Below are 23,616 nucleotides of genomic sequence, written 5' to 3' on the forward strand. Positions count from 1 at the left end.
TCAAATTGCTTGTGATTGATTTGATTTAGGCTTAACGACTGTTAGGCCTAACGTTTTTTATTTAGGTCATAAAGTGGGTGAAGGACGCCCTTCAATCTTGGTTATAATTCCAAAACACGTCATTTTTGGGGGGTATTTTACTATTTTCGATTCTGTAGGTTCATTAACGCGTTTAAAACTGTAAAATTAAAGCCTAATTTTCATAATTACGAAAATGTTAAGTAACCACGCCCCTCTATGAGTTTTAATTTTGGCGCGGAAAAACATGGGGGAAGGATAGTAGGGTGCTGGAGTAGTCACGAGGTTTTTGATGTTAGGTCGGCGACGGCAGACGCGTTTTAAGCCGGCCCTTTGGCGGCAGCCTTTCGAGGACCGCGATGGCCCTTCATCATAGAAATACAAGTTCACACGGAGTACGGAAAAAGGTTCAGGTAAATCATCTTTGATTAGCTTTAAATATTCTCCATTAATCGTTTAGATTATTCGCTATAAATATTACGAGAGCCAATTATCATTAGTAGCTTTTTTTTGCCCCCGCAAGGAAGCCCCGTATATAGCCCTTGGTCCGTACAAGAGAGCGGAAAAATTCGATCAAGTGCTTCTTTTTTGAGTTTTTTCAATCACTGTTTAAACTTTGATCTTTTCGACAATTACCCTGCATAGATTAAATTAATTATATTACTTCTACCCTTATTTGAATATATGCTGTACATATTTACGCGAAATAATTAAGAGTCTCGTACGGTTTTGGGGGTAATAAGTTATGGCCTTCGGTACTTTAATTTGCACGCTCTGATTTTTGAATGTTTAGCGTTAAGTAATTTTAAATTTTAAGACTTCAAGTCGGTCAAGGGCGTTTTAATTTAAAATATTGAGAAATTTTCGGAACTATCCAATTATTTATTTGTCATTTAAATTACTAGAAACGCTAGAATGAACTTTTTGAAATGTTGTGATATTAATTTGTCATAGGTTTCTTTCGTGATTCGGGATGAGATTGAACGTTCGCACAAATCAGGGGTTAATTCTCTACAGTATGACGCTTATCTCAACAGACTATATTCCGCTGGGAGGGATTCTATTATTCGTATTTGGAATGTTCGAAATTCTAAGGTTTGCCCTTCTTTTTTTCGGGGGTGTTCTTCGATCATTTGCGTAGAAGGGCATTTAAATCATATTATTATGTTAGGATCCTTATTTACAATCAATGGAACATCATACTGATTGGGTTAACGATGTTGTCTTGTGTTGCGGAGGAAAGAACCGTAAATACATTTGTACTTAAGTACTTATTTTTATAAGAAGGGAAGTTTCCAACTTAAAGTTGTTTCGTGTAGTTATTTCCGCATCGAGTGATACTACAGTCAAAGTTTGGAATGCTCATAAAGGGTTTTGCATGTCAACACTTAGGACACACAAAGTAATTGAATTAGTTATATAATTTAGTATTCTAAAGGTGAAATTCATAAACGTCGGACGCAACGCAATTTAGTACAGGCAAAGGCAGGGCGTCGTGCGTAAAAGGCGGAAGTTTGCGTACGACGCCCTGCCTTTGCCTGTACTAAATTGCGTTGCGTCCGACGTTTATGGATTCCACTTTAAATGTACTAAATTTAAGGAAATTGTTAGGATTATGTTAAAGCTCTAGCCTACGCTAAAGAAAGAGAGCAAGTGGCTTCTGCCGGTCTCGATAGGGCAATTTTCTTATGGGATGTTAATACACTCACAGCACTTACAGCTTCAAATAACACAGTCACTAGTAAGTGTTATATTCGGGATCATTTTCCTTCGGGGTTTAAAGTACTTGAACTTGAATTTTGTAGCATCATCACTAACTGGTAATAAAGACAGTATATATAGCCTAGCAATGAATCCATCTGGTACAGTCATAGTTTCGGGTTCTACCGAGAAAGTTCTAAGGGTGTGGGACCCCCGTACTTGCCAGAAACTAATGAAGCTCAAAGGACATACGGATAATGTCAAAGCATTAGTTTTAAATAGGGACGGTACTCAGGTGATTATCATTCGTTAATCCATTAAGTTTCTACGTGTTCCAAAGGGGATAACTCTTCCGTTTTGGCTTTTATAGTGTCTTTCTGGCAGCTCAGATGGGACTATAAGGTTATGGTCGTTAGGTCAGCAGCGTTATGTCGCTACTCTTAGGGTTCATGACGAAGGAGTTTGGGCATTACAGGCCAATGAGTCTTTCACCACAGTTTTTTCCGGTGGAAGAGACCGTAAAATATACATGACAGATTTAAGAAATCTCGAAAATAGGGCGTTAATATGTGAAGAGGATGCTCCTATTTTAAAAGTAAAGCCGAGATTTCAAGTTTAGTGATTTGAAGATATAATTAAAACACTTTATAATGATTTCAGATGATATTTTCTCCTGACCATTCTTCCTTATGGGTAGCAACGACTGATTCCTGCATCAAAAATTGGCCCATCAATAATAGAAGTTCTCAATGGGATGATTATGATATGGATGCCCTACCTCCTTTAAACGAAAAACCAGATTTTGTCATAAAAGGTTAAAAACTAGGAATAGAAATTGTTCTTTATAATTTTGTAGGCTAATAAACAAACCCTTTGGTTTGCTTTTAACATCTGGCCGTTCTTTTTTTCTTCTTCTTCTTCTTCTTCCGTTTGTTTTGCCCATTTTAGGTAATCCAAGTATAAGGCACTATCACGTATTAAATGACAGGCGGCATATTATAACAAAGGACACTGACAACAACGTTTCTGTTTATGACGTTCTTAAAGTAAATGAAAAACTGATTTCGCCATCATCAAATTACATTCTTCTGATGATTGGTTTTGATTTTGATTTCCAGGCGTGTAAAGTTGAGGATTTAGGTGAAATAGGTTTTGAAATGGAAATTAAGAAGAGGTTTAAAATGGTTTACGTTCCTAATTGGTTTTCTGTTGATTTAAAAACTGGAGTAAGCAATGAAAAAAATGTTTTTGTGCGTAGTTATTATATTTTACGTCTTCAGATGTTATGCGTTCATTTGGACGAACCGGACTGTTTCGCTGCCTGGGTTTCTGCGAAAGAATTTGGGTTAGGTCCCAGTGAAGGTCCCGACCCCAAAAGTAATTATACTATTTAGATATCGCGTCTTCTTTCTAGTTCTTTCTCTTTCCCTCACCCCATTTTAACGTGTCGAACATTGCAAAAGATGGTTTATTAAAATAGGTGTTTTAACAGTCAATTTAGGAGGACTTCTACTGCAAGCGTTGTTAGAACATTGGCCGCCTACCTTTACGAATGACGAGGATCAAAGCGAAAGTGGTGAGAACTTCTTAATTTTTATAGAACTTTGAGAAATTTCAGGGTTTCCGATGATTAGAATATTTAATGTCTGAGTTGTCAATGATCTATTAAATTTATCCAAGTATATGAGGAAACGTTTTTAACGTTTAAAGACATCAATTAATTAATTAATGTTAATTGGTCTAAGTAAGGGAAAATTTTGTTATGTAGGTGTGGCAAGTAGTAGCGGAGGAGCAAATAGCCTACCAGTTGGAAGTGGTGACGACATCACGGCTGTGGCCAACGGAGAACGTCCGAGACCCGGAAATCTTTATTTTTGTGTACCTGAACACACACCTGTGATATTTAGGTGAATATTTTGAGTTAGAATATAAAAGTTTTACGTATATTGAATGTTTTTCTGTTGTTGTTTTGCGTTAAAACAGTGAACTAGGAGGCCGAACGTTACTGCGTCTTTTGGTTGGTGATGCTGGACGCGAGACTGAAGAGTTACTACTTCACGAAACAGTTCCGCCTTGGGTTACTGATGTTGTTGTTTCTGTAAGAATTACTCTTCTTTCTAATTAGAAACTGTCTAATTAGAAATTTCATTCCATTTCTAGAAAAACATGCCAAGGTTCAACAAAATTCCCTTCTACCTCTTGCCACATTCCTCATCGGGAGTTAAACCTCTAAGGAAGTATGTTTTAAGAGTTTTTTGACTTTTTCTTAAGTCTGAGGGGGAGATAAACTTTGTCTGCTGATTTCTAAAGTCTTTGTGATTGGTTTTAGAGAGAGGCTCTCAGCTAGCGACATGCTACAAGTTCGAAAAGTAATAGAACACGTCTATGAGAAAATAATGGGCGCTGGATCGGATACCGGATCTCAAACTGCGAGTCAGTCTGGAACTTCCGGCTCTCAACAAGACAAAAATGAAACTGAAAGAGACGATGAAAGGTCTTCTATAGCAGAGGAGAAAGTGGAATTACTCTGCCAAGATCAAGTAAGTGTGACCTTTGGGTTGTTTAATTCTTTACGCGGCGGCGTTTTAGGTCAACGTAACTTGTAGCGGACGCGTTTGAAGTTACTTTTAAACGTTTAAACGTTTGTTTTCAACTATCTTTAAAAGGTGTTAGATCCCAACATGGATCTTAGAACGGTAAGACATTTTCTCTGGAAGAGTGGTGGTGATCTGGTTCTCCACTACAGACCAATCAAATGAAGTAAATAAGTAAATATAAATACAAACAATTTTTAAGAAGCCCTCCAAAGCTAGTTATATAAAGTGTACTATATTGTAACTTAAAAACAAACATAAAAATAGAAGGAAGATGCAAAATTAACGGAAATTACCCCCCTTCAATTAAAAATGAACCCCTCCCCCAATATTCTAGTCTAAAAATTTAAATATCAAAAGAAAATTATTTAATTTTTGGTTTATTTCGGTAAGTAAGTGGATATCGGAAGTCTTATAAATTCCTTCCTTCCTTCCTTCCACCGTTATTAATGAAAATCTGTTCAGTTCGTGAACTTTGATATAAAACGCTCCATAAGCTGGCCTCTTATGTCTTCTTAATCAACTTTTAAAAGGTTAATAGAATAAAAAATGCTTTTAAAAAACTTAGCAGCGTAAAAAACAAACAACATCATCTCGTCAACAAATTAATTAAATTAATTAATCACAAGTGCATTTCGGACGAGACGAGACGAGAGAAAAGGCTTATTTTTTAGTATATGATCTGTACTAATTATCAATCATTTTAGTGGTAAGGTAGACCTGTCCTTATTAAAAAGCTTGGGAATAAGCGTTAAATAGTAATAAAAGTAGGAAATACTTTCGTTTTTTTTCCCCAATAGTAGCCGCAAATATCCACACATAGTGAAGTGAAATTAAATCCATTTTTGGTTTTTAATTTGCTTGTAAGATACAAACAAACAAACAAACTTTAAATACGTTTCGAATGAAGATAAATTTAACTGTTAGGGGTTTAAAAAAAAATATCTGAGATACTTGTGAATTTACTCCGGAAACTATTAACGGCGGGCGCGCGTTTAAGAGTTGGTGAAATACTGAAAACTTTTGAGAGAGAGACTTTGAGATACTTTAACAAACAAACTGCGGCGGTTATAGCGTAATTTCCTTCCAAAAACAAACCTCTTAAACGGTATAAAAACAATTTAAAACCACCCGAAACCAACGCTAAAATATAATAACAACAGACCCCCCCTCCCTCTCCCCCTCTTTCACTACTCTTCAAGAAAAACAAACTTTCTCTATAAAAAATCTTTAAAAAAAACAACTTCTCTTTCAAAAAACAAAAAATTCTCCATATTTCTATTTCGCAAAAAAAAAATAATAATAATAATAAAAAACAACAAACAAACAAACAAACGTTTTTTCCAAACTTATTGTATATAGAGAACTTTTTCTAAAAAAAACCAAAAAAACAAAAACAAATGAACATAAAAACAAACGAAAAAAAAAACAAATAATTACGAGGAACTTGTTGAATTTAAATATTTTATAAATTGAAAAGAAAAGAAAAAAAAATAATAAAAAAATACCCAAAAAAAGTTTGTAATTATTAATTTGGGCTGGTTTTTGATGGCTTATTTTGTAAACAAAAAAAAAAAACACAAAAAATTATACGTTGTTTTTTAAATCGTGTATAGTTAATTAATTTTTACGGGAGGGATCTTGGTATTATTATATTATATATATTTTTAATTTCATTTTCTCTACGGTAAATATATTTCTCAATATTTAAAATAAAAATAAAAAAAAAGCTCACGTTTTTCCGTTATACTTTTAAACTTCAAGAAGAAACTTAAACATCAATTTGGATCCGTTTAAAAACTTTTGGAAAATAATTTTTTAAACGAGTCTTTATTCACTTTTGCCTTATAAAACGATACGATATTAAAAAAAAAATAAACACGAAAAGCAAAACGTAAATAATAATAATAATAATAATAATAATAATATAAATAATACACAAAAACAAATTATACTCGCCCATAAATTAAAAGAAATTATTTAATTCAATGTAAAGAACTAAAGATGCGATGTTATAAAAACGCAAAACCTCTATCGCAAACGTAATATTAGATGTTTAAAATTAAAATTAAAAAAATGCCAATACTTTAGAATAAATTAAATTAAATTAAACCAATAATTATTTATATTTTAGTTAGTGTAATTAACTAATTAGTCAATTTAAAGAGTTAAAATAATGGTTAGGAAAATAATTACAGCGCGCGATTATGTTAGACGAATAAATTAATTAACTCAATTAAATTAAACTTAACAAAAAAAAACAAATTTTAAATGTTAGATTTAGATTTATATCTTAAAAAAAAAAACAAGTTAAAAGTCGAAATCGAGGTTTAAACGTTTTAAACTTTTCCTTTTGAGAGAGTTTTAATTAATAAAAATTAGTATCATTAGGTGAAACAAATTTAAACTAGCAATTGGCGCCTATGCAAATAGCCTTTTAAGAGTAACACAATCCCTTCGTAATTAAGAGAAAGCTAATTAAAATTAAAAACAGTATTACCACAAAACTAAACTTGCGAACAAAAATTATTATAAAGCAATGGCGCTGTGCTGATCCTGTCTTATCTAAAAAATAGTTAACAAGCGGCTTTTTGCTTTTATATTCTTTTTTCAAAGGCTTATGTACTAGGCATAATAACTTTCTAAGTTTCGGGAACTAATTATAGACAAATAAGTACTAATTAGCCTTATTCCTGATCAGCGCCACCTACCCATAGCGGCGACTTTAAGAACTACTGTAATCGGCAAGCCAACCAGATGTCGCTAAAATCTGGTGACGTCATTTTTGGTAAGACCCGGAGAGTGCCCGTCAGAGTGACGTCACCAGATTTTAGCGACTTCTGATTGGCTTGCCGATTACAGTAGTTCTCAAAGTCGCCGCTATGGGTAGGTGGCGCTGATCAGGAATAAGGCTAATTGAGCTTTAATACACCCGAATCTTTTGATAGCGTCATAAAAACTGACTACTTTAAATTTGTGGTGTAACTTTTTAACTAAAACGAAAAACGTAGTAATTAAATTAATTAAGCCATCATTTCTCCCCAAAAGAATTTGAATTTCACTTAAACGCATGCATTTAATAAAAATATATAGCGCGACCATTTTTAACTATAACCCAAACTAATCTCACCACCTTTTCTGTTCTGTTAAATTAATTAATTAGTATTAATTAAAGTAATTATACTTTAATTTTATTTTGTATAAATTGAATTGCGAGGAACTATAATATTAATAGGATTATTTGTAAAAATTAAAATTAACGAATGTAAATGAATTTGTTGAAAGGTAGCCATCACGCAATTAGGTTTTGTTTAATTTTTGTTTTGTTTTGTTTTTTTTCCAATAACAAAACGAACTTGACAACAATATTTTATAATTGTATAAAACAAAATTGTACCTGTTCAATTAAATAAGACAAAAGTTTCCCTCCAAATATTTTTTAATCAAAAGTATCAAAGTGAAATCAGTTACAAAAAAAAATATAATATAAATTCATATTCATATTCATATAATTGTATAAAAATTGCATTTCCGTTTTAAAAACACACTTTTTTTTATATCATTTAATGTGAAGTAGCTAATTAGGTTCCTTTTTGTCTCTATTTAACATTACAAGTGGTCGTTTTCTCCTATTTTTAAATTCAACAACCACTTGAGTCTCTTTAGCGTAACCCCTGGCTTTCAGTTCCTGCGTAGATGGAAATCCACATTCCCAAAAGAATTCAACAGTGTCTTTTGGAGGGGGATGATTGGAACGATGACGAGAACATATCTTTAAACGTTTTTGTTTCTCTTCTTCTGATAAATTCATGGCAGCAAAGTACTGAAACAAATTTAAATATAATCTATCATTTCCTTGAAGATCGATCCGATCACTTGTCAGTGATCAAATTACTTTGGCACAATCTTGGCATTCGTAACCATTCAACTTTTGACGTTCACTTTGTTTTCTAACAGGTCCTTCATTGTACTTTTCATTCTCCTTGGGTTGTTCTACCCTGGAAGGTTAATGCGTTATTTCCCTTTTAATATTGTCGATCAAGTAATTGAATTTTTATTTATTTTTCTTCTTACACGTCAAAGCTATCATGAACAACTGGTTTAATGGATCCTGTTAAATGATAAGTAAATATTTAAATAATAATTCGTAACTATTTTAAATCCATTCTCACTTCTAACTGGGCTTTTTTGAGCCGCTAAAGCCCTTAGCAGTTCCTGACTGTCAACTGATTCGCTTTCGCTACACGTATGTTGGGTTTCTTTCTCTAATTTTATTTGTTTCCTTTGTCTTTCAGCTAATTCTTCTGGTAGCATCGTTTCATCTGGATCCCAACTATCGTTAACCTTATTTTTAATTACTCTCAAAACTTCCGGTGATGAAAAAATATTCGGAGATGGTAAGTTGATGTTTGAAATTTCATTTTGGGAGCTAATCTTCTTCTGCGGAGGAGGAGTTCTTAGTTGAGGATTTGATTGAGTTAAAGCTAGGGGTTTAGGTGGAGAACGTTTTCTTCTAGATAATCTAGATTTTTTTGGGGATGTTTTTTTTTTAGAAATTTTAGTTTCATTTTCTTCCTTAATTCTGACTTGAGTGGATGGTTTAGCAGTTGTTTTTATGGATTCAATATTGGGAAAGGTTTTGGTCTTTTTGGCAGGTGAAGTTTGTTTTTTGGTGTTTTTGGTTGGTGAGGTTTGTTTTTTTGCATTCAAAATGTCGGGATGATGAGTAGTTTTTGCCGTGTAACATTCCATATCAGGTAAAACAGTTTCTGGAATAACTTGCACCGTTTCAGGAGCTAAGACTATGTCATATACTTGAGATTGAGTAGTCTCAACTGTCTCAAGCCAATCTTCAATTATTTTACTTTTAAGCTGTTCAGGTATCCCAATTTTCTTTGGTGACTTAGAAGCAGGTAAACAAGAAGATTTTGAAGGGTTAGGGTTGTTACTACACAAGTCTTTTTCATCCCATTGTGTATGAACATGCTTTTTCTCAACAACTAGTTTACTTTGTGTTTTAGTTTCCTTTAATTTACTTCTAAGATTGGACACTTGACTTTTCAAATTTTTCACTTCTTCTTTAATGGCTGTGGAGGAAAGTTATATAATCCATGAATAGAGTAGTGGCACTACATATTAATTTCTCATAGAACATAACGTAGCCAAAGGCAGGGAGGTGCCATTACTCTATGGTTAACTTACCATTCACCTCCTTATTGTGAGCAGAATATACTTGTCTGAGAAGGAAAGATACACTTTTATTATCCTCTGATAAATCTTTTACAGAATCAGTCATTTCAATATAACAATAAACACCCTTCAATTCTATAAAACTTCCGGGCAAAGTCCCTAGGTCGTTCGTTAATACTTGAAAATTTACTAAGCCTAACTATGAGCGTGCGTTGCGAAAATTGAATTTTGCGCCTAAAAGATCTCTACCCTTCTAAACACATCCCGCGCCTGCGCGTAAGGAAGAATAAACGGTGGTCGCTTCACACGTGACGGGGGTCAAACCGAGGGAGGCAAATGATTGGGGAAAGCTAAAGGAAGGCAGTGGGGGTTTCCATTGCCAAGGAGGAAAACGCGGATTTTTGTATCGAAGATTCGAAGACCATGGAGAGTCACTTTGAATTGAAATTCGGCGGTAGTAGGCGTCGAGATTCTTTGGCAGGGAATATTTTCAGTCGCGTCTTTGTTATAGGTGCTTTTGCTAGTAATTAATTTAGAACTATTAGGTTGAATAATTAGCAAAAACTATAACCACGTGGAGGCCATAGTAGTAGGCCTTTGTAGTAGACCCAACGTCGAAAATTTGACCCTAAGCCTTAGTTTTCTTGACCTCTCCTCTTTGTTCCCGCTTCCCTACCAGTGTGGCCACAAAATTTAAACTTTCAACTCCTCACCGGGACACCGACAATTTTTTTTTACCACGGTAAATATTTTATTTTTGAAGTACTTTACAATAAAAATGTTATCGTCAAATTTAGAGATAATTTTGTCTATAAATATAATTTTATATTTTACAAACAGAAAACTCTGAAGTTAAATTCTTGATCGATCAAAGTTACCGCCTTTTTTAACAAAAACGCAAAAATGTCATCAAGTGCCTTGTTCGAAAGACCCTCTTCCGGTTATCCTGGTTATGATTTGGAAGAAATCATGTTTGATATGGATGATCCAGATTTCGAAAACATTCCTAAACAAGCCGCCATAGCTGCCAAAAATCAAATTGGTGAGTCCATCTATCTATTTCTTTCCAGCATTTTAAGTTTAAACACAAACTACGTTATTTGAGTTGGGGGGGGGGGGGGGGGGTAAGATACCCGAAAATTGGTGATCCGTGATGGTTCAGTTTTGCTTAGTTTCTGCAGAAGCTTGACTTTGTGTTACCTAGATTCCTTTTGATCGTAGGTCGTTGGCCTGGTTATTATGGTGTGGTTGGAAAAAAAGGGGGCCCCTTGTTTGGCCTCTCTTCTCTCAAGCATCTAGAGAGAAAGAGAGGCCAGAAAATTACTAGGTTTTGTTGTTTTTTCCTCAGAAGTGATTGAATGCACATTTTGTGCACAGTTTTTATGTTTTCCAACAATGTTTGCTGGCGCGCCCGGGGGGGGGGGTGATGTATTGGAAAAAAATACATGGTACTTTCAAGAGCCAAGTAGATTTATTATTCACGCGAATAATTTGAGGCGTTAGTTAGATTTACAAACAAATAAATACATCAATAATTCCTAAACAACTTGTAATTTAAATTTCATGGCAAAAAATGTTGTTGAGGTAATATCAAAATTACACAGTAATAAGCTTAATTAAGAGATTTAATGGCAATCAAAATATTAAGTGAAAAAGTGACTTTACAAGTTTTGCCCCTCCACCCATAAGATGGTGCCCTTGAAGAAGTACTTTTAAATTACTTATCCTGGAATACCAAGTTATAACTCAAACCCAGTTGAAAGTTAGATCATACTGAAGCAGGCCTCTCTTTGCCAATTTTAAGCATTACAGTTAAAAGCAAGCATCTGTCAGTAAAAATGCTGGTTTTTGTGGCACCTCCCCTCTCTCCCCCATTTCTATCTCAATCTTTGGTTAGGTTAACTTTTGTTAAGATAGAAGAAAGTTCACTAAAGATTTATTTTTGAACAACGAAAAATAAAATTTCCTTTACTTTTGAGACTTTTTGAGTACATTTCCCTCCAAAGTAAATTGAGCCCTTGGAGGGCTTTGATTGATTGCTGATAGTTAAACTAACGAACGTGTACAATGTAGGTGTGTGTGTGTGGAGTATAGTATTTTGTTTAGAAAGCCCATAGATCATTGTTTTAAAATAGATTTTTGTTACATTTACTCTAGTTTTTCTTTCTTTCTTTCTACTTACCCCAATACAATTTTTTGTTTGGTCTACACTTTTAACGGGAGTCTACAGTACAAAAAAAAACTAAAAACTTTTCTGTATTTGTTATAAAAAAAATACAAAATACAAAAAAATGTCATATGATGATCCCCTTTACATTTAAAATCCTTTTTCTTTTTTTCCACAAAAGTATATTTGATTACGGAAGCGATTTTTTAGTAAAATAGCTTTGACATGGTAAATTATTGAACTCTTTCGACATTTTGAGTATGAAGTTTCGCAAATTAATCAGTTTTTTGTTTAAAGGGCAAGCGTAGACAAATTTACATAGCTTTAGAAATAACATGTTTGAATTGATTCAGGGATAAGATAACGGTTGAGTTGATACAACCGATTTTGGTTTAAATTAAACTAGTTTATCAACTACTGATAGATAAAATCGGACTGGTTCCTTCCCAGCGTGATACTTGTCCTTTATAAAACGTTTTTGGCAGCTTTTTTCCGCCGCCGCTTTCAATTTTTTTTTTATATATATGTGCATATTTTTCGTGGCAGTATAAAACTAATCCTATACGTGTATATTTTTTTTTTCGTATAAGAACTTAGTGTATTTGGAAAGGGGGAAAATTAGGACGTTGGTCCTTTTCTGGGTCCCTTGGGTAATAGGTTACCCCAATTTTATTACATTTTTTTCTTTTTTATTTGATATTTTAAGTTGTTATTGTCTTGTAAAAACAAGGAGAGAAAACCCCTTTTTTGGGTTAAACGTCGGGGCTTTTTAAACGTAACAACCTCTGACCTCTTTTATTAATGGATAGATATACTTTGGCCCTCTTTTTATATATATGATCCCACCTAGTTAATGTTTGTTTTTCATTAGGGTACCCCAGAGCAAACCCCTCTTGTCTTTCCTGCTGCGTTTGTTGCTAACGCTAGATCTAGTTCTAGTTCGTGTTTTTTAGTGGAAGAGTTTATTGTTTTTAGTTCAAATGTATTTAGTTTTCCTTAGTTTTTTTCTTTCTTTTGCTAGTCTTCTCATATTTCGGTTGACACAAGTTGTCTCTAATTTCAAACGATGTCGCCGACAAATAACAATTTTAACTAAAAGCTTTCCCTGAAGGTATATTTTATTATTTGTGGTTGGGATATTTTTAGAACTAATTAGATAAAGGATAATAAAACTTATTTGCATTCGTGCGTCGCGTACACGCGTTACGTAGGCGTGAAAATATCCCCTCTCTTATAGCCAATTTTAAGTCTTCCCTTACTGGCCTTTCTTTACATATCGCCGCCATTTTGAGGGAAAGAGGAGGGAGGGTACCATTCTTAAATCATATCATCCCAATAGAGTAATTTCAGTTCTACGTATGCAAACGTCATACCCTGCCATCTCTTAGCTCAGTGTCATCCCCTAAGAGTACACTAAAGGGGCTAAAGAAATGTTATCTCCTGTTTCTGAACTTTATAGTCTGCTACCACGATTTTTCTCGTGACGTCACACCCTCCTATCCCTTACCTCGGTTTTGGCGACCATATTGGAAGTCGTTAGTTTCAGGACATACAATTTAGACTACCAATATTGACGTCACATCCCCGTAGCTCCTCCCTTCTCAGTACCACTCTATCCGCGCTTCTGGAAGTTCAGGGTTGCCAGTAATTTGCGAGAGAATCTTGGGTTTGGAACTGAATCGAACAGAATAGCGGTTGAATTGCACTCGGAAATGACTGGCAACACTTGTCTGCACACTATCTATTCTTGTATCAAATCTAGATCAAAGGAAATACCGACAAATTTTGTTGACAATCGTTGTTTGGGCCTCGGGAATCGCCATCATCGTTTGAGAATTGTCTCCCTGTCAAATTGTAGTGTCTCATTTTGATCAAATTTAACCTTGACCCGTTTTATTTTTTAAATCTGCCAAAAATTCGTCGCCCCATCGTTGCTTGGCTCAAATAGTCGAAGTAAAAGTATACTTAAGGTCTGGTTCTTGATACCGTCACGCTTTTTAGGTGTAGTTTGCTCCCAAGGATAACTTGTACCAACTAACCAGATTGTGCGAGGGTTTTATGGAGAGAAAGAGAGAGAAAAAAACATTTCTTAAGGTTTTAATAACGGAATTTCTGTCCGTTTTAAGTATTTTTCTTTTTCAAAAAATAAGTAATTTTTAAGGTGTAGGAGGGTTTATGCGATCCCACAGTTTCCCGTTAAATAGTGGTGACGTTAACGGTTATTTTAAAAATAAAAGTTTTATTTTTGAGTTTATAACAACCATATTTCAAGATGAATTTTACTGAAGTGACAGTTACTCGCCTTTCACTGTATTAGACTCCAAGGGGATATATTATTTAATGCCAATTTCCTCGCGATCATGTTGTGACTTCCCATGACTTTGAGGTATTTTATAAGAAAATGGCGGAACATTAAAGCATATTATGTCATCACTGTATGAGAAATGTTTTAACTACCGTTTCCTGCGTAACGTCATTCTTATAAGCATTTACACTGGAAATTATCCCATGATGTTATCGAAACTTCTGCCAGGGAAAACCCCCAATTATTATCAGAGGTCCACAGATAAAACAAAAAGTATACTACAATTAAGTTTGCCCGTGCCGTGTAAGAGAACCCCCCCCCCCCTTAAACTCAAAATAGTGTCGACCCCCTTTGCGTATGATTACTTTCACGACCCTACCACATGAATAGGCTTCTAAAGTCGCAGATGCTAGCTCTAGTAATACAAAGAATTAACGTTTGGATCGCCACCATAGCGTACCTTTTACCTAAATAAACGAGACCTCTTCTCTGATTGGTTGGTTTTTGTAGGGGTTAAAAGGAGGATCGTTTGCTTATCAAGCCTGTGAACAGAGAACCGTGTATACTTTTTTGTGGTTTTATTATCAACTTTTGCTATTATTACTAAATCTTTTTATAATCGGCAAAGGTTACGTCGTTTTAATAAATTCCGTCTTCCCCAAAATAGGGAAGATAATCGGAAATATTTTGAGGCCCAGCATGACGTAACAATAAGAATTTAACGAATTTTTGTAAGGAACCCCTCAGTAACATTAATCGGCGTATCATCTTTGCTCTCACTTAATCGAGCTATGTAGCGATGTCTCGCCATTTATTTAATACCGAGAAAACAGAAATTCCGCTGACGTCAATATTAATTGGATCTTATTCAAAAAAAAAACCCTTACACTCTCGAGTCAAAGGCATATTTTCATAGCTTGACGAAGTAGAAATTATTACTGAGAATTGCGTCACTAATGATTTTTTTAACAACTTAAAAGAACAAGTTGGAATTAATTTATCTATTTTTCGTATCTGTTCGATAAGAATTTTGTGGTCTGTTTTAGTTGTTTTGGTTTTTCATCTTAAGAAATTTTTAGTGTCATCAGCAGTTCAACATCACCCACCACTCAGACATCAGGTCATTTAATCTATGAAGGAGTTTATTATTTAAAGTTTCACGTGAAAGGGCAATGTGACTGTAGTGATTCGTATGCTAAAAAGATCAGGGAAATTGAAAATGGGGTCGAAAAACGATAGAGAAAATTCAGGGAATTTGAGAATGGGACCAAAAATGTCAGGAAAAAGTCTGGGAATTTCAAAATGGACCAAAAATGTTAGGGAAAGTCGGGGAATTCCAAAATTGGACCGAAAAAGTCAGAATTTCAAAATGGGGTCGAAAAAGTCAGGGAAAAGTCTGGGAATTTCAAAATGTACCAAATAATGTTAGGAAAAGTCAGAGAATTTCAAAATGGGTCAGAAACGTCATTTAAAGTCAGGGAATTTCAAAGTGGGCCACCATAAACGTCAGGGAATTTCATAACGGGGTCAAAAAGGTCAGGGAAAATTTGGGGAATTTCAAAATGGACCAGAAAGGTCAGGGAATTTTAAGAATTTCAACGAAGTCAGTAAATTTGAATCAGGAAATTTCATGGCGACCATGGGAAATTATAAATATATCTCGAAAATCTGGGAAACCTACTCAAATTATTTTATTTCTGATTGTAAAAATTTGTATTTGAAAAAAAAAAGTTTGACGCTCGGTAACCCATTGAGAACGGGGTCGTTTCTAGCTGTATGGGATGGTGTGACGCAAAATGTTTTTGAAATACTATTCAAATATTTGTTATTCCTAGTAGGGACGAAGGTAGAGGGACTCAATTTCAATTGGAGTCAAAGGATATCGCGTCAATGGAGACACATTTCCGCAATATTATAATTTTAGCTTTTCAGAAATTTAAAGAGAGGGGCTGGAGGATCCATTCCTAAATAGAATATAATGGTCTACGCAGTATGCAGTCGAGAATATAGAGAGGTTAAGTTACCCTACCCCATACTGGAACGCGTACTTGTACACGGGTTATTTGTTTGATAAAGGGTACCCAGACGTAAACGTAGGCGTTCGAGGAGAAAGGTAGCCTACGCTTAACCTCTCTCTTGTACTTATATAAATTTCATTCAAGGATATGTCGTTAGATTTCCGCTTCGACAAATTATAATGAGGGACTGACTATAGGTTAGGTTTATTCAAACTTGTAAATTTAAACCCGTTTAAACTTAAAGTAATTGTCAAATTTGACGTCATTGTGACGTTATTGTTCAAGTTTCGTTAACCCTAAATTTTCCACTTTTAAATCAAGAACAGACTGACCAAAAATTTCTAATTAATTCAATGTTAATTTGCATATAAAGTGGCGGTTATTACTTTTTACTGTAGCCAATACTGAATAGAATATTAATTAAGGAATTAAATAATGATTAATTGTACGAGATTATATATATTGACATCACGTCAGGCTATGTCCCAATTTTTAAATTTTTATTTTAAATTAATTGGTACCTCAAAGATAATGAACTTGATCTCATTTAAATGGGAAGTTCTTAATACGTCTATAGTATTATCTTTTATCTTCTTGGGACTTGACCTTTAAAGATGAACTAATTAGTGAAGTAATTAAAACGAGTCAAGACACGTTAATTGTAGTCGTAATTAAGTAAATTAGGGCATCGTTCTTAAACTATTTTTAACATCTTTATTCTGGATTTTTCATTTCGAATTTTATTTCATTTTTTTATTTTTTAATCTCGCAAAATAATCCCAGGGTTTCTTTAAGAGATCGTATAGTGTCGTAACCTTCAATTAATAAACATTAACTGATTTAAAATTTTAAAGAAGAAAAAAACCGTGAGGAAAACCACAAAGGTGTTTTTCAAGAAAACGTTCCAAGAAAATATTGAAAAAGTATAATTTTTAGGCCCATAGTAACAAATTACATCATTAAGTCGGTAGTAAAAAGGCGCGTATTTTTAAAATTTGTCTCCAAAATGGCGATATTAGCATAAGTTTATAAGATATTTTCCATAAGTACGACATTACCTATACCTTGTAAGGCTAGAGTCTTAATTAGAGCAGGGAGGCCCTTATTAGAGAACGACGCGAGAATTGACTACACTCGGTTTTGCAGTTCATCTTCCTATTTAGTCTGTACTAAGCCTTTGACAGTGCCTCGTCAGGCGTCGCTTTACGAGAACCTTTGTCGTTTCACCTACGTCACATCATGACAAACTCTCAGTAACCAGTGACAAACTTATGGTTAAAGACTGATATCGTTTTAAAATTAAATTGAAATTTTACACCAGTCGTGAAATTTACAGATTTTTCGACCTTGGTTCAATTGCCCGATGACTTTATAAAATTCAGGGGAACTTTTTATATATATATATATAGAACTAGGTGAAATAGTTAAAATTCATTTGAGGTTTAAATTCGCTTGTTTTTAAGTCAAAACTTTAGTAATAGTAGTATAAGTACTTCGCCCTGTCATTGAAGGGCGGCTGACTATAGATTTGGGAGAGAGTTTAATGGCCATGTAACTGTAGATAGAAATCACTGTCTAGACAAATTAATTTCAAATTCAAAGCTGACAATGTGTTAAGGGAATATATTTGTCAAAGTTTAGTTAGTACACCTTTAGCAATAATTTTTAGCCAAGTAACCGAACTTGTAGGCGATACGAGAGTACACCACGTACCCACCCTGTTACATAATTTAACAGGAGACGTTCATTAATTAATTAATGTAGTAAATAATTAGCAACTAATTCAGTTTTATCAACATTAAATAGAGTCTTTGTCATCGGGAGAATCAACTTTTTTGACTAATAATAGTGAACTGAATGAGTAAGAGCCTAGATAACTCGACTCTTTTTGTGACTCAGTTAAGTTAACCCAACCATAAGTTTATAAGATATGTTCCATCCATAAGTATGACACTACCTATACTTCGTAATGCTAGAGACTTGCAGCTCGAGCTAGTTCGAGAACGACGGAAGCGAGAATTGAAGTCCTACACTCGGTTAATTTGGAGGACTTCCATCTAGTCCTAATTAGTCTGTACTAAGGCTTTGACAGCGCCTCATTCACCATGCGTCGCTGCATGACAAGCTCTCAATAACCAGTGACAAACTTATGGAACATATCTTAAGAACTTATGGTAAAACTGAAGTTGACTCGTGTTGTTTAGTCATTGTCAAACCTTAAATTGTGGTTTATTGTTCGATGTAGGAGACTGTTAATTACTTCAATTAATAAACTTCCGCACCAACCAATGCTAATTTGTCATTGATTCTTGTTCCGTTAGTTACTGCTAGAGGGCTATAGTTTCCCAACTTTTCCTTTATAGAAATTTTTATTCGCATTAGGCGATAGTAATCTGTTGTCACCTAGGAGCAATATCCGAGTAGACTCACCGGCTCAATGTAATACGTTTTTAATGATAACTTATTATGACTCCGGTAAAATTACTCCATATATAAATACCAATGGAAAACCGCGGATCAAAACCGTCCCAAGGACGTTAAATTGGATTTTTCTTCTTCTTTCCATCGCGTTGAAGGTTGTCATTGAAAAAGGCTATCAAGTTTTTTTTTCCTTCTCTCTCTCTCTCTTTCTTGATAATAAATATTTGATAAAGTTCGTTCAGTTCAGTGGCCAATGAAGGTTACAGGGAAAGAACGTTTTTATCCCCCTTTTTGCTTTAATCCACTGTTCTCTCCTCCTGAATTTTTACGTTTACTGTATCCTTGATCTCTGAGTCTGAAATAGGATTGTTAAAGGAATAGATCACCTATCATAACATTATACCTTAAAATAACGGCCTTTTGAAAAAAAAAAAATATTTAAAATAATACATGATCTCTTATTACAAAATAATTAGTGTTTATTTAGTCTTGAAAATAATCAAGGACTACTGCGCCAACCGCCATTGTTTTAGTGGCGTCTGCTAGCCCGAACCACTTACCCCTACGGGATTGGTTGAATTCTCACAGGTTGAGATGCAATGGCGGATGGCCCAGTAGTCCTTGATTATTTAATTAATGTTAATTATTTTGTAATAAGAAATCATTTATTTATTTTTTAATACTTTTTCTTATATATATTAGAACAAAGGTATAATTTTATGTTACATGAACGTTTCATTTAACCATCCCTAAGGGTCCAAGAAGAATTGTATGTTAGAAAATATCTTCAGCCATTTCTTCTTTTAAAGAAAAAGGTTTTGGAGGGCCCTGACTCTCAAAAAGTCAAAGAACAGTGTCTGGAATGCTCCTTATAGTCTCTTCTACATCATTCTTGTCTATTTTTAAAACTATATACTCACGATGATTTATCTTTAACAAGTTTTACGAAAAGACTAGGGTATACATTTATTTTTCTTCGAGTTTGAACTCTCGGGATCGAGGATGGGAAACTTCTCTATGGTATTTGACTTCTAGTTTAGTTTTTAGGGTGACGATACGAAGTTCGAAGAGACTAAATTCGAAAACCTATTTTCTGTTTTAAAAATAGTGTTAATATTTGGTTATCACTGGAATGCATAGAGTTTCCAGGAATCATTGTGTATAGCCAGCCATTTTCTCTGGCGGATTTTGTGGGAGGAGGAATTTTATCTCGCTGCATATTGGACCTAACGCGCGTGTTCCTGACCTTGAGGTGCTACTAACCAATAGAATCGCAGTTAGAAAGGCCTCGGAATTATGAGGCGCGACGTGGATAGTAAGTTCTCAAGCCCCGCGCAGATATTAGCGTGAGATATGTATGGATACTCAATGATTCCTTATAACTGTATGCATTCCTGGTGATATCACGAGTTTTTGACTGCTGAAGATTGCTAATTTAGTCATCTTATTATCTATCTTTTTGAAGTGTGGGAAAATACTCAAGTGATTTAGAATAAATTTAAGGCGACCCACAAGGATGTTAGAGTTAATGTTAAATGGTTTATTTGAGTCTTTAGTCATGTTCTTGACAAGGTTGATATCAGGGAAATATCGATGATACACCACTGTTTGATATCAGACAAATAAGTTTTTCTAAATTTTTATTTACCCTCTTCATATTTTCCATAGTTCATGCATGGAGGATTCATACCATTTACACAAGGAGGCTAGGCTTCATGTGTTACAGAAGTAGGCTAGACTCCCTGGTGAAGTTAAAAGCCAGACCTCCTTGTGTAACTGGTATAAATCCTCCTAGTCTCGTATAACAAGTAAAATATATTTTAGTCAAATTTCAATTAATAATATAATTATATCCTTTCCTCAAGTTTAAAACACACCTTTTTCATTTTCAATGTCGAAAAACAAAGTTGTCAAATATTGTAAACACGTAATAATAACATAAATTTCAACTGAACCCGGCGCCATTCGCGTTTGGCAAACACTACTTTCATTCTTACGACGTTTAACATTGACTATTAATCCGCCTTAGCATTCTCTATTCTTTCAAGAACGTTTGTACAAAACTGTTGTCGAAGGTGTAGGTTTTCTTAAAATTTCCTTGGCTATATATTTATTAAAAAAAAAATTTTTTTTATTAATTTCACTCAGGGTTTTCTACTTTTTTTGTTTTTAAATTAAAACGAAATTGAAAATTACCCAGCGTGTAAAAATTCAACCCCCTAAAGTTAAGTCTTGAGACGCGTCTTGTGTTTTGATAGGTTTTATGACCTTCAAGGTTATACGTGTAAACGATATTTCTCTTTTTTATTTTTTCTTATTCCATCGATGTTCCATTCCAATAATAAGCTACGTCACATGTAAAATAATCCTCGACTAAGTGACATGTTAAGAAACGATTGGGGGTTTGAAAGATACAAGCATGGGTAGACGGTTTTTGGACAACATCTAGCTTGGTATTTTAAGCCCAATCTAAAGTCTTTGCATTCACATACCCAATAGAGAGCTTTCTGTTGGAGGAGGAGCTCAGTCTCGTGACATAATTTACGCTGCCATATTGGTGGGTTTAAAGCAGGAATGAAGCTGAGACCACCCCCAATATGGCCACCAGAACTGCTCGGTAAGACTTGGAAGGGTGTGACGTACTACTATTCCATCTGAAAGCTCTCTATTGACCATTTCGATGTCTAGCTGTGTAGTCATTTTGTAAATTTGTATCATGAGAGGCTGCGCAGAGACGGACGGCAATGTATCAACCGTCTTGTATTTCCCAATACTGAGGGTTGCCTACCCCCTTTTTTACACAGAAAAGGTCTATCATTTTTCTGTCTTAACCCTGAATGAAGCAATCGATATTGCTACCCCCGCTATGAGACGATATTAACTTAGAAGAGAAGGATATTTACTTGTGTTAGTGGCTGGCGTGGTTCGACCATTAGGGCGAAACAAAAACCCGAGGGAAATAACCCCACGACGAGGACGACTGAGGAGTGAGGAAAAAGAAACCCTCTCCTTTTAGGACGACTCGCGTCTTAATTCCCCTTATTAGCTATTCTAGCCTGAGGGGTCAAATTCGTAGCAAAAGCGGAGGAGCTTCTTTCTTAGTCGTCGTAAGCTTACGACTGGGGGTTTTCCTATAATGCATAGTTTACAGACTAGGAGGATTCATAAGGTATGCATAAGGACTCCATCAGGGAGTCTGGATTCTTTGTGTAACCCCTGAAGCCTGGTCTCCTTGTGTAATTGGTATAAATCCTCCTTGTCTGATGGATTTTCTAAGAAGCCATGTCAAAGGAAAATATGTGTACACCTAACATGGATGCACGGTGTGACTGCCCTTATTGGCTTGTTCTTTTTTACTGTCAATCGTTAATAATAAAGGGAAGGTGTAATGGGAAGAGTGAAGGCCCGTGACCTTTTGTTAAGAAAACAAATGTTCTGTCTTAAGTTGCGCGCGCCAGAATGACTTGAGAATTAAGAAAATTGTATCTAATCTGTCTTTAAATGGAATTTAGGCAAAGTTCGAAACAAAGACTTCAATGCTCTCTTTTTTGTCAAATGTTATCTGCTATTGACTTTACTATTCAGTACTCTTTATAGTAACTTTAGAATTCAGATGGAGATTATGGAAAATGTAGTAGCATTTTTTGTTTGTTGAGGTATGTCACGTGGTTTGTGGAACCTTTTTAACTATAACCGCGGTTTAAGGTTGCCAGTAAATTGTTATTAGAGCATCTCCCGCATTCATGCGGGTTTGGAACTGAATGATAATTACTGAATCGAACTGAACTTCAAACTTTTCAGTCTGTTGGTGATAGCTTTTGAATTGCACTCACAAATGACAAAAATTTCGTACGAACCATGGAGCGAAGGTCCCATTATTCTTCAGTCAAAATTCTAAAAATAGAAACCAATCTCTCGTCCTTGGTGATTACCACGAGTTTACTTATTTAAGAAGGCTAGCTATTTTCGTTGGCGAACTTTGACCTCATCGCCTTTGAGATTATGATCTTGTATCTTAGACGAAAATAAAAGAGGATTTTGTATCGGGAAGTTGGAGCCAGGGGGTTTATGGAAAGGGAAAACGTTGAACCTAGCAAGGATCAATTTGCTAAATACCACCATCCATACCCCGATGTACCTACCGCTTGTTGTTGTACTGTACCCACCGACCCGACCTCTTCATTCCGGATTAAGTTCAGAGGTTCTGAGGAAATTCCCAATGGGAAGCTTTGGCTTTAGCATTTGTTCGTTCGTCGCGCTTCGTTCGCTTTAACTTTAGCGTGGCGCTTTGGAGTTTAGCGATCCGGGCTCAACAGTCGACGGTCGCTGATCCCGAATTATTATAAAAATAACGCCGCTTCTGGAGAGAGGCGGGAGAAAGGAGGAACGGGAAAAGACTCTTGTTTACGTTTTTATGCATAAGTCGTCAATCTTTTTCCGTTTCTTGTTTTTGTTGTTGTCTCGTTCAAATGGACCATTCCATTACTTCCTTGCAGAGAAACCAAATAGACAGGGGCGAGGCCGCCATTAGTCGGGCTACGTCTGGTGTTGCGTCTTGGTTGGTGGCAGGGGAAATAACGTAAGAGGTCGCCCTCCCGACCTTGTTTTTAGGTTCTTTTTGCAAGATCCAATTTATGGTATGATCTATTTGAGTTCAAAGTTCCAAAGTCGAAAAATAAAATATGGAAGAATTTGATACCTGTTTTCAAATGGTCTTTGGACTCCCAGGTGTTGGTTGGTTGGATGTTTTGAGAAAACAGCTAGTTTATTTGGGAAAGGGTCTGTTACTTTCTCTTTCGGGTTTTCCCAAATTGAAGAGGCGAATATTCCAAGTTACAAGGAAAAAAAATTTCCCCCAATAATTTAACAACAAGAAACTTGTGTTTGAAGCTCGTAAAAACATTCTTTCAACACTAATTATTTTTAGCGAGATATTATCAAAATTGGGAATTTCCGCCAATGGTCCTTGGCAGGTTAAAAGACACTTGATTGTTAATATCCTAGCAATGTTGATAAAACTTAAATGACTCCGGATCCTTTTAGAGATACTGTTTTTTGAATTTTTAAATGGCGTATAATATCTTTATTTACGTTTTTAAGTTCAACCTTTTTCATGTTTTCATCTTTAAATTATACCTGAAGGTACGATTTTAATTCAGCGCGGAAGTTATCTTTGTCTTCTAAAGCGGTTGGGTTTTAGGA

General features: G+C 35.0%; 3 protein-coding genes and 1 long non-coding RNA gene across 5 annotated transcripts in view; 2 read left to right on the forward strand and 2 right to left on the reverse strand.

Moving 5' to 3' along the window:
* Positions 1 to 280: 280 nt before the first annotated feature.
* On the forward strand, positions 281 to 7,746 carry LOC149717695 (WD repeat-containing protein 48). Of its 2 annotated transcripts, none has more exons than XM_089840551.1 (17): positions 281 to 431; positions 973 to 1,113; positions 1,190 to 1,265; positions 1,338 to 1,420; positions 1,630 to 1,759; positions 1,824 to 2,014; positions 2,090 to 2,314; positions 2,380 to 2,533; positions 2,668 to 2,765; positions 2,838 to 2,945; positions 3,000 to 3,096; positions 3,200 to 3,295; positions 3,488 to 3,626; positions 3,703 to 3,817; positions 3,880 to 3,956; positions 4,049 to 4,259; positions 4,386 to 7,746. In XM_089840551.1, exons 1-17 carry the CDS (start codon positions 378 to 380, stop codon positions 4,476 to 4,478), a joined length of 2,088 nt encoding a protein of 695 aa, XP_089696677.1. In that variant the 5' UTR covers positions 281 to 377; the 3' UTR covers positions 4,479 to 7,746. The 2 variants fall into 2 exon arrangements, with proteins under 2 accessions (XP_089696677.1, XP_089696678.1); XM_089840552.1 differs by having other exon boundaries at positions 3,212 to 3,295.
* Positions 7,735 to 9,743, reverse strand: LOC149717696 (uncharacterized). Its single transcript, XM_089840556.1, has 5 exons — positions 9,516 to 9,743; positions 8,486 to 9,400; positions 8,388 to 8,424; positions 8,209 to 8,311; positions 7,735 to 8,136 (listed from the first exon to the last, which is right to left on the reverse strand). The coding sequence occupies exons 1-5, from the start codon at positions 9,607 to 9,609 to the stop codon at positions 7,891 to 7,893; spliced, it is 1,395 nt and encodes a 464-aa protein (XP_089696682.1). The 5' UTR covers positions 9,610 to 9,743; the 3' UTR covers positions 7,735 to 7,890.
* Positions 9,744 to 9,871: 128 nt separating this feature from the next.
* Pino (protein pinocchio) overlaps positions 9,872 to 23,616 on the forward strand; it is a 37,482-nt gene continuing 23,737 nt past the window's right edge. The window contains exons 1-2 of the mRNA XM_089840561.1: positions 9,872 to 10,245; positions 10,344 to 10,545. Of these exons, the coding sequence (XP_089696687.1) occupies positions 10,407 to 10,545 (139 nt within the window). The 5' untranslated portion in view covers positions 9,872 to 10,245; positions 10,344 to 10,406. The remainder of the gene's footprint in view (positions 10,246 to 10,343; positions 10,546 to 23,616) is intronic.
* LOC149717698 (uncharacterized) lies at positions 16,905 to 19,565 on the reverse strand. Its single transcript, XR_016367365.1, has 2 exons — positions 19,141 to 19,565; positions 16,905 to 18,769 (listed from the first exon to the last, which is right to left on the reverse strand). It is a non-coding gene; the product is annotated as an uncharacterized LOC149717698 (long non-coding RNA).

Source organism: Phalangium opilio, unplaced genomic scaffold (assembly GCF_054372755.1).
Source record: "Phalangium opilio isolate 3A_F unplaced genomic scaffold, DU_Popi_V2 ptg000003l_1, whole genome shotgun sequence".
Taxonomy (NCBI): Eukaryota; Metazoa; Arthropoda; class Arachnida; order Opiliones; family Phalangiidae; genus Phalangium; species Phalangium opilio.

What these genes read in the sequence shown, in the direction of transcription:
- LOC149717695 (XM_089840551.1), top strand. Translation starts at nt 378, where the DNA reads ATGGCCCTTCATCATAGAAATACAAGTTCACACGGAGTACGGAAAAAG. An exon ending in TGAAGGTCCCGACCCCAAAA is followed by an intron (nt 3,097 to 3,199) that starts GTAATTATACTA and finishes TTATTAAAATAG; the next exon opens with GTGTTTTAACAGTCAATTTA. An exon ending in TTACTGATGTTGTTGTTTCT is followed by an intron (nt 3,818 to 3,879) that starts GTAAGAATTACT and finishes TTCCATTTCTAG; the next exon opens with AAAAACATGCCAAGGTTCAA.
- LOC149717696 (XM_089840556.1), bottom strand. Translation starts at nt 9,609, where the DNA reads ATGACTGATTCTGTAAAAGATTTATCAGAGGATAATAAAAGTGTATCT. An exon ending in TCAAAAAAGCCCAGTTAGAA is followed by an intron (nt 8,425 to 8,485) that starts GTGAGAATGGAT and finishes ATCATTTAACAG; the next exon opens with GATCCATTAAACCAGTTGTT. An exon ending in GTTCATGATAGCTTTGACGT is followed by an intron (nt 8,312 to 8,387) that starts GTAAGAAGAAAA and finishes TTAACCTTCCAG; the next exon opens with GGTAGAACAACCCAAGGAGA.